The following is a 14,385-nucleotide window of genomic DNA, read 5'->3' on the forward strand; positions in this document are numbered from 1 at the left end:
ATGGCATTTCAGTTGAAATAGCTGCTCAGCTAAAAGAGCCTGTTTCCCATCTTTATTTGGAACCGAGCAGCAGACAGCGAATTTCTTTGGCTTTTTTGCAGCTGAAGCCTTGCATAAGCTGTCAGCCGACTTTACAGCCCCCAGGAGAGCTGGCCGTGTCATGGACGTGGCCAGTGTTTGGGCCTTCTTAAGTTCAACCTATTTTTCTCTATACTCTCAATGTAGTAACAATTTGGGGTGGCTCTCTGGGCCCTCCAGTGTCCAGCAATGCCAGCGCCTGCTTTCCTCCCTCTCTTGTTTTATTTCCTGACCCCGATGAGCTGCAGAGTGAGCGCTTTTCTCCTGAGCACTGCCTGTTCTGCACACAGCTGGGATCTGCGGGGCCGGGGAGCAGAGAGAGAGGGAAACTCCTCCTGGCAAAGCCATTTACTGCTTTGATTCTGTTTCTGTAGCGTTTTTAAGATTGCCTGTGCCAGGCTGTGTTAAAAGCAGAATGAACGCAGCTGGAGCAAGCATCGCTAAGGGCTGTAAACGTTAAATAAATACAGATCTAGTGTTGAAAGGACAGGCATAAAGTTTCTGGATGGTGAATCCAAGCCGCTTGCTTGGAAACCACTTCCAGTTTGCAAAGATAAACAGGAAATGCAGAGCTCCTCCGGGCCAGCAGTTCAGAGGATACCAGGGATGGGCAGGGAGGAGGTGTGCGGGGGTCCTCGCTTTTTCCCGTGGGTTTTATGAGTCAGTGGTGACTGATCCGTTCAACTCGGGAAAGGGGAATAGGCATCAGGAATGTGTCCCTGATTGTAGAACTTGGTTCTTGGTTTTTTTGTCGTCTTTACTGTAGCATTTTTAAGTGACTTTTTAAATACATTTCCTGTATTAGGGGGTTGTTTTTTGTTGATAGTTGGACTTTCAGAAATACATTAATAGGACCTGTTGGCAGCTGTCTGCGGCTTTCCCTTCAGAAAGCTTGCAGGGAAACATTACATTAATCCAAATTTTAGGTTTCAGGTGAGCAGTCAGTTCTCAGGTTTTGTTTGTCTCAGAATGGTGTTTTCAGCGCAGCTTTGATCACAGAATCGCAATTTCTTTTTTTGACCCTGGGGTAGCTTTGAAACTAAAATTCCCGCTGTGAAGCAGTCTGTGCCTTTAGCACATAACACTGAAGGAGGAAACTTCCCTTTGTAAAGGCTTTTCCCCATTTGTCTCCCAGTAACTTCCTCTGTTCTCATCTTTTTAATATATATTGTACTGTTATTAGGCGTTTCAGCAATGTTTAAAATACCAAGTAGGGGAATGAAAGATGAGTTGATGGTGTCTGGTATGGAAGAGAGCTCCAGTGGTTGCTGGGGGAGGAAAGGGCTGTACTGAATGAAAAAGGGTTTAGTGCAGTGAATAAGAGAAGTATTTGTTTTGAAAAGGGCTGGGAGGTGCTTGTTACAAAACTAAATAACGCCACCGATCGGTTTAGTTACGCACGTTGACCTTAGAGCAGAGATCTTAATTTTATAAACGTTTTACCTAGGGGACTGCTCACAAAGTTTGGCGATGGGAGCGAAGATGTTGAAGAGTGAGTGCATTTCGTTCACGTGCGCTCGCGTTTGCTCCGGGCAGCTCTCGCTACAGCAGGCGGCGTTTTGGCAAATCCCCTCTCCCTAAATTGCTGTGGGCAGCTCTGGCACTCGAAAACAAGCGAGGGCTGAGCACTCAGAGGCCAAACGCTCGCTGGACTCCTTACCCGATCATGGGGAGAATGTCCACAAAGCAATGCTTCCTTCCCTTGCTCTGCTTCCTCAGGTTATCCTAGATAACCTAATGCTTTACGGCAGATTTTATGTTGCTACAGAGCTCTGGTGGGGTATGTGCTGCTCCTCTGGTGCCCAAATTTTTGTCCGATACAGAGCAAAAGCCACAGACTGCACCGAAAGGTGGTGAACCTCTTTGTTGGTTGGCCTGAAGTACGGCTGCAGTTGGGGTGGCTGTGAGGAGAATGCAAATAAACTTGTTTTCAAATGAACTTTGACAGATCACGGGAGGACGTTGCTTTGTGACATGATCTGCCGGCTGATCCAGAAATGCTGCATTTTCGCTGTCAGGAAGAATTTTGTAGAACAAACAAGCGCAAAAGTAAAATTCAAGCCGTGGCAGGGGGCACCTGTCCCTGAATGTAGATTTATTTGCTAATTTCAAATACCCTGCACCGCAGAACACTTTGGAACACTTATGAAAAAACATGAGTTTATCAAAATCCACCACTTCTAACCAGATTAATGTGCTTTTTCCCCCACTCTTGGACTTCTAGTTTAACCCTGCTCATGCAAAGCTGTGATCTGTCTTTTCTGTGCACCTTGCTCATCTTATTTACAGTCTGTGTTCTCAAGTAATTCTGGTTATCTTGGTTTAACTGAGACAACTCCTGCACCTTCTCATTGTAGATCAACACTAAAGCGAGCAGGGCCACCTCCGCTGCCTCCTAAGGTAAGAGATGGGGGGGTCTTAAGAATTTCAGGTGGCAAACGCCACTCTGCCACAATGCTCTCAGGAGGTTATAAACTCTATTAAATACCATTTGCTAGCAGACTTCACACAGGTTTATATTTTATACTGAATTGTGTTCTGTATGGTCTAGACGCAGTCTGCCTTGAATTAAATTTGTGTGCAGTTTCTGCTTCCAGGTGCCATTTCCCAGGTAATGTTCCCCTCTCTTGTTGCAGCCGCGAATAAACAGTTATCCTGAGGAAAACCTGCCAGATGACGAGAAGTGTCAGACCATAAAACATTTCCCAGACTCGCAGAACAGAGCCCCACCAGCTCACAGGAGACAGAGCATCCCCGTTTGCGGGCCTCAGGCTGATTCGTCGCCCATTGGTATGACCAGCAGCATCAGTAGCCCTGGATTGCTCACAGCTAGATACAGCGACTTAGGTACATGCATCACGTGTCCTAAAGGTGACTCATTTCCTCTAAAAGAAAATCAGTTTTGGAGTCAGCTATTGGCAGTAGAGAATTGTTTTCATACGAGGTGCAGCTTTCCCTTTTACTGGTTCTTGTTAGACCAATGACCCATGGTGGAAACGTTCTTCCCAAAATAAGGACACTCAGCCAGTCAGTACCATTCCTGTGCAGGAATAGCACAAAAACAATGAATATGTGGGGAAGATCATCTGCGAGGACCTTGCCACAGCTTTATTCTCAGTTGTATTTGGCCTAGGAGCTGTTTGGATAATGGAAAGCCTTTATTAAAACCGTGTGGCGTAGCACGCAGTGAGTGGCCAGCTGCACTTGGGAGGGTTCAGCTACCTGAGGTGTGTGTATGGGAGCTGCAGAGCTCACTCTTCCCCCCCTCTCACTACACACAGGAGAGAACAGAGCATAGGGCAGCAAAATATTTTCTATTTCACTGTGTCAAGTGAGCTACAGAACATGTCTGGGCTGCTTTTCAGGGAATGGTGAAGGCATGCTGAAGCTGATTGAAGAAAACGCAGAAGGGTCTGGACAGATCCCTCAGCTGTGTGGCGTACCACGCAGTGAGTGGCCAGCTGCCCTTGGGAGGGTTCAGCTACCTGAGGTGTTGTATGGGAGCTGCAGAGCTCACTCTTCCCCCCCTCTCGCTACACACAGGAGAGAACAGAGCATAGGGCAGCAAAATATTTTCTATTTCACTGTGTCAAGTGAGCTACAGAACATGTCTGGGCTGCTTTTCAGGGAATGGTGAAGGCATGCTGAAGCTGATTGAAGAAAACGCAGAAGGGTCTGGACAGATCCCTCAGCTGCCACGTAAAAAGGAGAAAAGAGATTTTCCTGTAAGTACTGTGTCTTTCAGTGTGATTTTGCTGTCATGTTAGCTAGCTGGTTTGATATTGGTGCGTGGGATGTATTTAACAATCTTTCTTTCTGCCCACAGAAGCCAGCGATCAATGGTTTGCCACCAACGCCAAAGGTGCTGGTAAGAAATCTCCTCTGCAGTAGGGTTACTGGGAGCCTGCTGCCATGGCATCTTTCCAGTGGCTGAACATTTATGCTAGAATAAATCACCAGCTCATCTGGGCTTTCTGCATTCATAGCCAGCTGCTTTTCATGGACTGAATTCACAATATTGGTTTTCTTTTCTTAAAAACTTCCTCTCACCGTTCAGGCTGGACGTGAAGGGCTGGAGACTCCCCTGTGGGCTGTGGTGTCCAGTGGCAGTCACTGCTTTGTAAAGGGCAATGGGGAGAGGTGGTAGTGATGTGAGAGGGTGTTATTATTTCAACATTTCTGAAGGGAGCTGGGTCTCTTTAGCTTGGAGCAGGGGAGACTGAGGGGTGACCTCATTAATGTTTATAAATTTGTGAAGGGCGAGTGTCAGGAGGAAGGAGCCAGGCTCTTCTCAGTGACAGCCAATGACAGGACAAGGGGCAATGGTCCCAAGCTGGAACACAGGAGGTTCAACCTGAACATGAGGAAAAACTTTTTCGCTGTAAGGGTGACAGAGCATGGCCCAGGCTGCCCAGAGAGGTTGTGGAGTCTCCTTCTCTGCAGACATTCAAGGCCAACCTGGCCGTGTTCCTGTGTGACCTGCTCTGGTGATCCTGCTCTGGCAGGGGTTGGACTGGATGAGCTTTCGAGGTCCCTTCCAACTCCTCATGTTCTGTGTTTCTGTGATTTCTGCTTGTTTTCCCTTCATGTGCCATTTATGTAAGCACTCACTATTCTACTTACCCAGTAGGTACTGAAAATTATTCATGTTATTCTGATCCCTCTTTGGACTTCTTAGTGCACATGAAGTCTATGAAAAGGTTTGGAAGGCTGTGCTGTAGCTTTTGGGAAAGAGAAAAAAGTTTTGTGTCAAGGCATGTTATAGTAAAATTGTGTCTGAAGAAAGAGTGCAGCAGTGTCCAGATGTGCACTGAGCAGCCAAGTGCCAGAAGAGAAATACGTTATGCTGTAGTCTTGTTTCAGGGTTCAGTTTTGGTGTCTTTCAGATGGGAGCGTGTTTTTCCAAAGTCTTTGATGGTTGTCCTTTGAAGATTAATTGTGCAACATCGTGGATACATCCAGATACTAAAGGTAAAGTTATTTTAGGTTTGTATTTTCAGCCTGCCTGTTGCCAGAGTGGTAACGAGCTTGTGCAGTAATCAATTTCTCTTAATTTTTTAGATCAGTACATTATCTTTGGTACGGAGGAAGGTATCTATACTTTGAATTTGAATGAACTTCATGAAGCAACGATGGAACAGGTGATTTTTGGTGTATTGAACACACGTAACAAATTTAGGGATATAATGACTCAAGAAAGCTTGGGATTAGAGGTGACAGAGGGGGTGCCAGGCTTGGTGGCACGAACTGATTCACATTAAAGCCAGAAATGGAAGTCCAAAAATTAATAGTTCTCCTGCTTTCAGAGAAGTTCTCCACGAAAACATCTCCTCCTTGGAGACAACCGATCACCTGCCCTTTCTCTCTCCATTTTATCCCCACTAGATGGCATATTGCTACTCGCCTGGATGCCACCAAAGCTCTCAGCCATTTCATTTACCTGCCGTTGGTACCGCTGATAAATACCCGTTTTCTTCTGTTTCCTTGGGCTCTCTAACCCTTTCCAAAGCCGCTTCATGCAGTCGTGGTGTTGGTACATTTGCATTTTTAGAGTCAGGAGTAGCAGATATTCTTGGAAGGGAAGCGCTGGCAGATGCTGATCGTGAGGTTTATACCTGTAGGTTTCTGAGGCAGCTCACAAAGGTGCTTTGGGCCTCTAAAAAAACGTGAAATTCAGTCAAGACTCGGCACAGGTCAGAGAGCAGAGGTGGCAGCGTGGACGCATCTATGAGTAACAGCAAAAGAAAGATGATTTCACGGAAATCACGCTTAAGAGGAGGAAGCCCTCTGTGGGAGCACTGTGCTGAAGGACAAATCCTCAGCCTTAGCCTGCTGTCCTTGTTATTTCCTTTGCTGAGACTCCTGAATGCTGTCATTGGCCTTCACTTGGGTCAGAATTCAGGTTGTCAACTTTAAAACCTGCTCAAAGCCAGACCAGGTGTCCCATGAGTAACTTCTTCCCTCTGAAACAAAAATAAGCCCCAGTGCCTTCCGTGAACTCTATTTACAAAGCAGTTGTTTACCACAAACAGCCAGGCAGGAAAGTCCCACAAAACACAAGGTTTTCTGGAAACTGAAGTTGCTCAGAAAATGCTAATGCCTTTTTTCCTCCCTGTTTTGTGGGGTTTGGTGGGTTTCTGTAATAATGTGGTCTTTCCCTGGCTGTTGTTCCTGAGCAGGCTGTATCTGTCTGTGTACGGCATTTCAGTCTGGCCAGTGGTCCCACATTGGCTCTGTGCTGCTAATGAAAAAATAAAGCAAAAACAAATTTTGACGTTTTCAGGGGTAGGAGAGGGAAGGAATGAAAACTTTCAGGCAGAGAAAAGGCGCAAGCAAGGGTCCAAAGAGCGAATTTTAATTGTAGTTGCAGCTGAGACTTTCTCCAGTGTCACAGGCAGAGAAAGCCACAGTCAGGAATTCCTGTGTGGTTCTACTGACAGAAATATTTTCTTTCTCCAGTTATTTCCCCGAAAGTGCACCTGGCTATATGTGATCAACAACACCTTAATGTCCTTGTCAGGTATGTATGAGTAGAGGGAAAATTCATTAAATGGTAAATGAAGGAACGTTTAAAGTCGTAATTCAGTGCAAGGTATTTTGATTGCACCGAAGTAGAAAACCGTGCGTTGTTTCTTGTGAAAGATTTTCAGAGATAAAACTGGATGTGTATAAGAAGTAGAGCCAGTTGTCTGCAGTACCCCACCGTGTTTTAAAGATTCATTTATTTTTAGTTAGTTTGGGAAAGCTCGGCACTTGGTATTTGTCAGGCAAGAGCTGCTTCTGCCAAGGCTGCGATTTGAGGGAACGGGGGCACTGTGGCGTGCAGAGATATCATAGGGCTGCTTTTAAACACCCAGCATTTCGTGTAACGGCACTTTTGTTGATCTATAGAGATAAAGATGTCCTGATACAGTTAATTGTTGGTGTATAATTACAGCCTTTTTAAAATGGGTGCATAAAATTAACTTTCAGAGCTGCTTTAGTGCTACTGAAATGAGCTTTGAATGCCGTGTCTTCTCTGTATGCATTATTATTGTTGTCTTGGTTTATTTTTCTCCATAACTGGACTTGAAACACCTGACACTCGTGCTCCATTTCTCTAGAAGGTAATTTTCTACACATCCATGTTTCCAAAATTGCAGTTCTCTGCTGGAGGCGTGGGTGCGACGTCAGCTCTGCTTCTCTCTTGCAGGGAAAACGTTCCAGCTCTACTCCCATAATTTAATAGCTTTGTTTGAACAAGCCAAAAAAACGGGATTAGCTGCTCATATCCAAACCCATAGGTTTCCTGACAAAATATTACCAAGGTACAAATCTTTCGTTTACAGATAATTATTAACAAGTGCAAATTTCCGTCAGTACTGTTTGTGCTGTTGAGCTGGTAGCACGAGGGGCCTTCGGCACCTCCTGATGCATTTTTTGGTAATTATTTTTCCAGGAAGTTTGCCTTAACGACAAAGATCCCTGATACAAAAGGGTGCCACAAATGCTGTATAGGTGAGTAGGAGTTTGGTTTTGCAGTGTTTTTCCCGGCCCTTGTTGTTGGGTATGGCGTGCCTTCAACTCATTTCTTTTTAATAAACTCAGAGTTAGTTCATTGTTTGGAAAACACCGTGGCTGCATTATTTCTTAATGCTGCACCTAACTGGTGCTTCACTTTCCTTCTAATTAATGAGGGAGTCTTCATGCTGCCGGTGGAGAAGCAGTTTTCATCTCAGCTGTTAACCTCGAGATGTTGCTGTCTGAAGCGAGGTCCAAAGGGAAACCCTGGAGGACGCCAGCAGCTGGCGGGTGCTGCGCGCTCTCTTTTTGATGCAGAGTTGAAGCTCTGGGTGAATAATTGGATGTTTGGGATCGCTGATTTTTGTGCTGCCACCGGAGCCAGCTGGTTACCGTGTAACGCGTGTTACGCAGCCCCAGAGCAGCTGCACACACACAAACACCCTTTCTGCTTTGTCACTTTGGCTTCAGCTTCGACTTCGGTCCAATATTTAGTGATGCTGACTTGAAAAGAATATTTTTCACAACGAAAAGGCTGGATGTGAATAAAAATGTCAGCCTGGGGAGGAGCAAAGCCATCGCTCCAGTTCCAAGAGCCCAGAAAAGAGTTGAAGGCTGTGAAGTTACAGATCTGTCTTTGGCTTCACTGACTTTCAAAAAGGCCTGGGCTTTCTGCAGAACATACGTCCTTCTGAAAACTGGCCCTGGTGCTGTGTGGAACTGGACATTTACACTCTTAAAAACACTTAAGCAGAATATGAAGTAGCTAGTTGCAAACTTGGATATCCTATTTAGCTCATGTAAAGTGTCTACAGGAGGCATATTTAGAAATTATTCCTGAAGTCAGGCTGGTCTTGTCTCCAACTGAGCTTACAAAACCCAGCTGTTACTGCATTATCCTGTTACTGCAGTAGCTGTCAAAGCTCACAAGAAGTCACTGGCCATCTTCACAGGAATGTTGTTCTTTAAATCACAGTTTGACCTGGACCTTTCGCTCCCACGCAGCCCCAGAAGAAGGTGGTGCAGCTTTTCTGGCCACTCAGCATGAGGCCTCTTTCCTTGGACTCGAAGAATGCCAGTGGCTATTAATTACAAGTAATTTAATTTCTCTGGAATGCAGCACCACATTAATCACTGTGGATATTGGAATGGCAAGCCAGAAGGCAATTATCAGGGTGAAACTAATTCTTCAGTTTCTTCAATTATTTGTAAAGATAGCTGCAGGGTTTTTTCCTACTATGTATTGGACTTCCATAGACTTACAAAGGGTTTGCTTTTTCTTTTGTTTATTTTACGCAGTACGAAATCCATACACGGGACATAAATACCTGTGTGGTGCATTGCAGTCTGGAATTGTTCTACTACAGTGGTATGAGCCAATGCAGAAATTCATGTTAATAAAGGTAAGTGTTTCAGTTTAGTTTAGAACATTTAATGTTAATCGTTACGCAGTTGTTGCAATAACCTTTCCAAAATCTGTAATGGAAAGCACATCCCAGTCTGGTTCAATCTGTGGGTTCTGAGCACTTGGAAATCTGGCTCGACACATTTTGACTAAGAAAATCTTGTGACTGAAGTCAGTCAAGTGTTGGATGGAGCCCAGTACTGGCAATAACAGAGCAGCATCTACCTCTGTGCAACATCATGTGCTCACAGCTTGTGCTGTCCTTAAGAAGCACTTAGTATTACCTAAAAACTCTTCTATATCTTTTTTATTTCATGCATGTTTTAGGTTTCTTATTTCCAAGGTCAAATTCAACTTTACAAATGCCTTCTTACTGTTATTTTTCCAGCACTTTGATTTTCCGTTGCCAAGCCCCTTGAATGTGTTTGAAATGCTGGTGATCCCAGAGCAGGAGTACCCCATGGTCTGCGTGGCCATCAGTAAGGGTACGGAGCCAAATCAGGTGGTTCAGTTTGAGACAATCAACTTGAACTCCGCTTCGTCGTGGTTTACAGAAATTGGTGCAGGTGAGATGTTGGTGCGTCTTTGGAAACGGCAAAATGGTGCCGCTTCTCTACCTAAATATTGAGCTGATCCCAGGTCCTTCTGGGACCTGCCAAAGACACCAGTTTTAGGCCTGTCTTTTAGTTTATAAATTCCCTTAAGCAATAATGCAGACCCTGCTCATTGGGTTCTTGTTTGTGGTTGCATACTTTTTCCTGGGGTCAGTCTTGTCCTCTTTCCCCTTCTTTCCTGACTTCAAAGTCCCATAAATGCATTTTTGTCCGTCCTCCAGCCCTTGGGGGAGCCTTGTCATCTTCAGCTGGCTGTTAATAAACAGATTTTGGGTTATCTTCAAAAGCTGATTGATGTCTTGCAGATGCTTTCCTCTGCTGGCTTTGTTGAATATACTTTTCTGTATTTAAATACTGCTTTTTAGCAGCTGTACCAAGAATTTCATGAAGAAAAACTATTAATCTAGTTTAGTATCGGCACAGTAATCTTTCCAGATGTGGATTTATGGGAAAAGAGCATTTTTTAGGAGCGAAGGCTCCCTTGATGATGCCTTTTGTTCATTATCTTACCTCTTCATGAAGGAAGCCGACTTGTAACTGTAACATAAAATCTATTTTATGCCAATAAACAGTAGTGCTTTCATACTAAGTACATGCATTGAACTGCTGGCTTTGTCCTTAGGCCCTGTACTCCTCCCGGAGTATTTTGGGATCATACAGCCTTAAAAAATGTAAAAGAGTAACGAATATTGTAGATAGTGTACTGTGCAGGCTGTGGCAATCGGTGAGGGGTTGAGGGGAGGCTGAGCTCAGTCTTACGATGCGATATAAAATGATGTTTTCTTTTTCCCAAGGCAATCAGCAGTTGGATGCCATTCATGTCACACAGCTGGAGAGGGACACTGTCCTCGTCTGCCTGGACAGTAAGTGACAGGCTCAGCATGCTGCACCCTGTGCCACCATCGTTGATTTTTCCCTCTACCACAAGTTATTTTCTCTCCCTCCAGCACTAATTCGTGTTGTAATATTTCCTAATGGCTCTAGTTCAGAGGAGTGGTTTTTCATTTTGACTCTTGTGATGCCACTTTCCCTCGTCACGAGTGTGTCGTTCTTGTTTCTGATCAAAACGAACTGCAGTGCGGTGTTACAGAGCAGAATTCAAATACACGCCCGCCAGAATGTTTCAGATTTTACTGGGAACAAGTGACGTTTGCCTGTTGCTTGTGCTAGCAGGATAAATAGCAACCACTCCACCGTATGCGGTAATTGTAACTGTTAGTCATACGCATCAGAGGTCAGCAGCTCCATGTGAGCTTTGCAATGATTAGTCTGTCTGAATTTCCAACCTTTACATTGAATTCACGTTTCAGCACTGTTTGTTATTTGCAGGAAGGCTGTTGGTAAAGTCTAAAAACTTAAAAACTATGTAAGAAGGTTTTCTGTATTTATTTTGAGAAGGACACTCTTGGATTCGTTTTAGGTAGATGCTGTACATGTTAGGTTTGGGCATTTCCTTGTGCCTGAAAGATGAAATCAGTGTTTCACACTGAAGTCATCCTTTTCAGCAGTGGAGTTTAATACTTTTTTTCCCCCTATTTTTTCTTGAGAATTTGTGAAAATTGTGAATTTACACGGGAAGTTGAAGTCAAGCAAGAAACTGGCCTCGGAGCTGAGCTTTGATTTCTGCATTGAGTCAGTGGGTAAGTGGTTTGTTTCTCTGTTGTCTCTCAAGGACTAAGAACTTGGAGGGAGGAGTGTTGAAGGGTTTTTAACAGTTTGGGCTGGTCCAGTGCACGCAGTGGGGCCTGACACTAAAAACTGTGTGTCAGAATACTGGGAGCTGTCTCTGCCTCCACTGAGGTGCTGCAGAAGGTCAGGCAGTTGCCAGATTGCGTGTCCAATCTGTGTTTCCATCTCGTGGCATTTCTGGTTTACAAATAAGGTTTATCATGATTTAATTGATAAAAAGGCTGGGCAGTTTCTGGTCATTTCCATAGCACTGAGAAAAACCTTTGAGGAGGAAAACCTGTTTTTCTTTCTGGAATCAAAATCAGCAAAGACACAGCTTGGGTTTGGTAGCAGTGGTGTACAGCTTATTTCTGGGTTCCTCGGGCATCTTCCCTTCAGAAGAAGATTCTTGCCAGAGGTATTTTGTATTTGAACAGCAGTTGGTAAAGCAGTGCATGTTCTTTCGTACAGCATCTCTCTTAGACCTATCAGACCTGTCCTGAAGGAAGATATTTTTAATCAAGCCTGTGATTCTTCCCTGAATTCCAACATGTCCTAATAAACTGAATGGAAGAGTCCTCCTGTTTTTCATACTCACATCTATTGTGAAGTAAATACAATAACTCAAATGATTGGTAATTTCCAGCAACCCGCAGTGTTTTGGTTGGCAGCACGTTTATACAGGTCCCGGGGTTTTCTCCAGAATTATTAGGAAAACAGAGATCCAGAGAATAGAAATGAAAGGGAGAAAAGGAAGAACCAGAGATGCTTTTCTTGTCCTGGCGAACAGGGGGTGTCCGTTTTGAATTGCACTTTGAAAAGTAATGTGTATCTCGGGTCCAAAGAATCCTTTCAGTCCAGGTTTTCTGCAGTGATTTTGGAGTTTGGCTCTTCCACCAGGAGTCCAAGTCTCACCACAAGATTGCTCCTCATGCTTCCAGCACTGGGGAGAAACGCAGGTTTCTGTGGTTCAGACAAACCATGCTCAGGTCTGATTTTGTTTCTCCTTTGCAGTGTGCCTTCAGGACAGCGTGCTGGCCTTCTGGAAACACGGCATGCAGGGCAAAAGCTTTAAGTCTGACGAAGTACGTAACCTCCCAGGCTCTCCAGGTTTAATTTCTTCCTGTTAATGATTTACCACTTGATCCTTTGGTCCCTCTGGCCGCTTCCCAGTGATAATGCTGGTGCTCCGTGCTTCTCGGATCTGGGATGAAAAGCTCGAGTCGACAACATGCCTTTGAAAAAGAAAAGACAGCCTTTCTTGTTTTGTTTTACATTTTACTGTAAAGTGTCCCTTTAACAAATACTGTCCAAAAAGAACACTGTCCTTTCTGATGGCATCCTCTGTGAAAACGCCAGGCAAGTTAGTCAGTCTCTGCTGATCAACATACTCCACCTGTGCCATCAAGTCATCTAGACTGATTGCAGTACAAATATGATTTAAGTTGTATTTTATGAAATTTAAAACTCTTTTTTTGCTTAGCATCACTATATTCAGTCCTTTAATTTGCACTAAATTATATTTGAATTTTTGATGGGATTAGAGTTTGGGGGTTTTTTCCTGTTCCAACTCAGACCAATAAATTTTCTTTTGCCACTAAAATGGACCTAAATATCTCCATTTTTCTCCAGGTTACCCAAGAGATATCAGATGAAACCAGGGTTTTCCGCTTACTGGGATCAGACAGGTAATCACCTTGAAGAAACGTAAACCTTTTATTTTATTTAAACCAGCTTTTTAGCTTCAGGCTGGAACTGGGTTCCTGTCCACCACAGATCCCTCTGTAGGCAGTCCTGGAGGAGGCAGTAACACTGCTTCTGCCTGCAATAGCCAAAAAATTAATTCATGATTGCGTCTGCATCCAAAATTGTACTAAGAGCCCCTGTGACCTCCCCCGATTCCCACTGCAGAGGGAGAAGTGTTCCTTGTGTATTCTACTTCAGCTTTTTTAGCAGAAATTATGCTGGAAAAAGAGGCAACTGATTTAAAGAATAAAATGCCCAAGATATTTCAGAGACCCCATATCCCTTTGGTGCTTAGAAACCTGTGAGCAGTGAGTTGGCTCCTCCTGGGTGGTTAAACCCCGTGCTCTGTGCTTTGCCACTGACCGGTTCGGGTTGTGTTTGTGTTTGGTGGCAGGGTGGTGGTGCTGGAAAGCCGACCAACAGAGAACCCGACGGCACACAGCAACCTCTACATCTTGGCCGGACACGAAAACAGTTACTAAGCGACGGAAAGCCAACACAGATAACCAAGGGGATTTGCTGTGCGAGGAGCAAAGCAGCGTTAGGAAGAGTCCAGGCAGTACTGACTGACTGCTGCTTTTCTTGACAGCGAAATGGTGGTGTTTTAGGGTGGAAATCAATACATTTTTGCAGCTGGGAACAGCTGGTTCTGTCTCTTGCCACTGTGTGGTTGGTTATATCGAGTTTGCTTAATAAAAGCTATGAGATAAAAAAGCCCTTTACTTGTTAGTTATAGGGAAACAGAGCCTTGAAAAAGATGTTCTGCAGTAAAGGTGCCATAAACTGTTAAATATTTTACTTCCCTTGGGTTTTCCTCATCTCCTGTAGATATAGATACAGTGCTGGCTGTTGCCCTGTTTTATACTGAGTCTTATTCTTAATAAAAAAGATTTGTGTAGGAAGTGAAAGTATCTGCAAAGCTTTTTGGTTTTAAATCTGCCATTTGGGTATGGCTTTGTATAATAGACTATTTAATCCTTATTTATTAATCTGCTGCTAGAATGGTGTAATGTATCTAACTTTTAGCAAAGGAAGGTTGCAGAGCAGCTTACAGGTTTTTTTTTTACAATTGTATAAAGATTTGATTATTCTTTTCTCTTGTAGGGATGTAGTGCATTACTGAGGGGTGTGTTACAACGTCGGTTGATCTTGTAAAAATGCGGTTTTGTACAACAAAGTATTTTGTATTGATTTTTGGTTTTTGCCTGCAGAATTGCCATCAAAGGGACTTTCTTATTTACTACTAGTGTAGGGTGTGTGTACACAAAATATAATATTGATATCGGACGTGTTGCTACTGGGTGGGTGTGTACTATATACCTGTGTGTGTGCATGTGTGGTAAGTTGACTGGCAGTGTGTATTTTTTATATATA

The 14,385-nt window shown here is 44.0% G+C and overlaps 1 protein-coding gene across 1 annotated transcript in view; it reads left to right on the forward strand.

The window, feature by feature from the left end:
- Positions 1-13,493, forward strand: part of MAP4K5 (mitogen-activated protein kinase kinase kinase kinase 5) — a 50,622-nt gene extending 37,129 nt beyond the window's left edge. Inside the window, exons 16-32 of the mRNA XM_010188668.1 lie at positions 2,436-2,478; positions 2,715-2,868; positions 3,706-3,803; positions 3,905-3,946; positions 4,965-5,049; positions 5,140-5,219; positions 6,538-6,598; positions 7,182-7,184; positions 7,271-7,385; positions 7,517-7,575; positions 8,878-8,981; positions 9,372-9,549; positions 10,392-10,460; positions 11,145-11,237; positions 12,280-12,350; positions 12,898-12,953; positions 13,406-13,493. Coding sequence (XP_010186970.1) covers positions 2,436-2,478; positions 2,715-2,868; positions 3,706-3,803; positions 3,905-3,946; positions 4,965-5,049; positions 5,140-5,219; positions 6,538-6,598; positions 7,182-7,184; positions 7,271-7,385; positions 7,517-7,575; positions 8,878-8,981; positions 9,372-9,549; positions 10,392-10,460; positions 11,145-11,237; positions 12,280-12,350; positions 12,898-12,953; positions 13,406-13,493 — 1,399 coding nt within the window. The remainder of the gene's footprint in view (positions 1-2,435; positions 2,479-2,714; positions 2,869-3,705; positions 3,804-3,904; positions 3,947-4,964; positions 5,050-5,139; positions 5,220-6,537; positions 6,599-7,181; positions 7,185-7,270; positions 7,386-7,516; positions 7,576-8,877; positions 8,982-9,371; positions 9,550-10,391; positions 10,461-11,144; positions 11,238-12,279; positions 12,351-12,897; positions 12,954-13,405) is intronic.
- The last annotated feature ends 892 nt before the right edge of the window (positions 13,494-14,385 follow it).

This window comes from Mesitornis unicolor, unplaced genomic scaffold (genome assembly GCF_000695765.1).
Source record: "Mesitornis unicolor isolate BGI_N332 unplaced genomic scaffold, ASM69576v1 scaffold6277, whole genome shotgun sequence".
In the NCBI taxonomy this organism is placed as follows: domain Eukaryota; kingdom Metazoa; phylum Chordata; class Aves; order Mesitornithiformes; family Mesitornithidae; genus Mesitornis; species Mesitornis unicolor.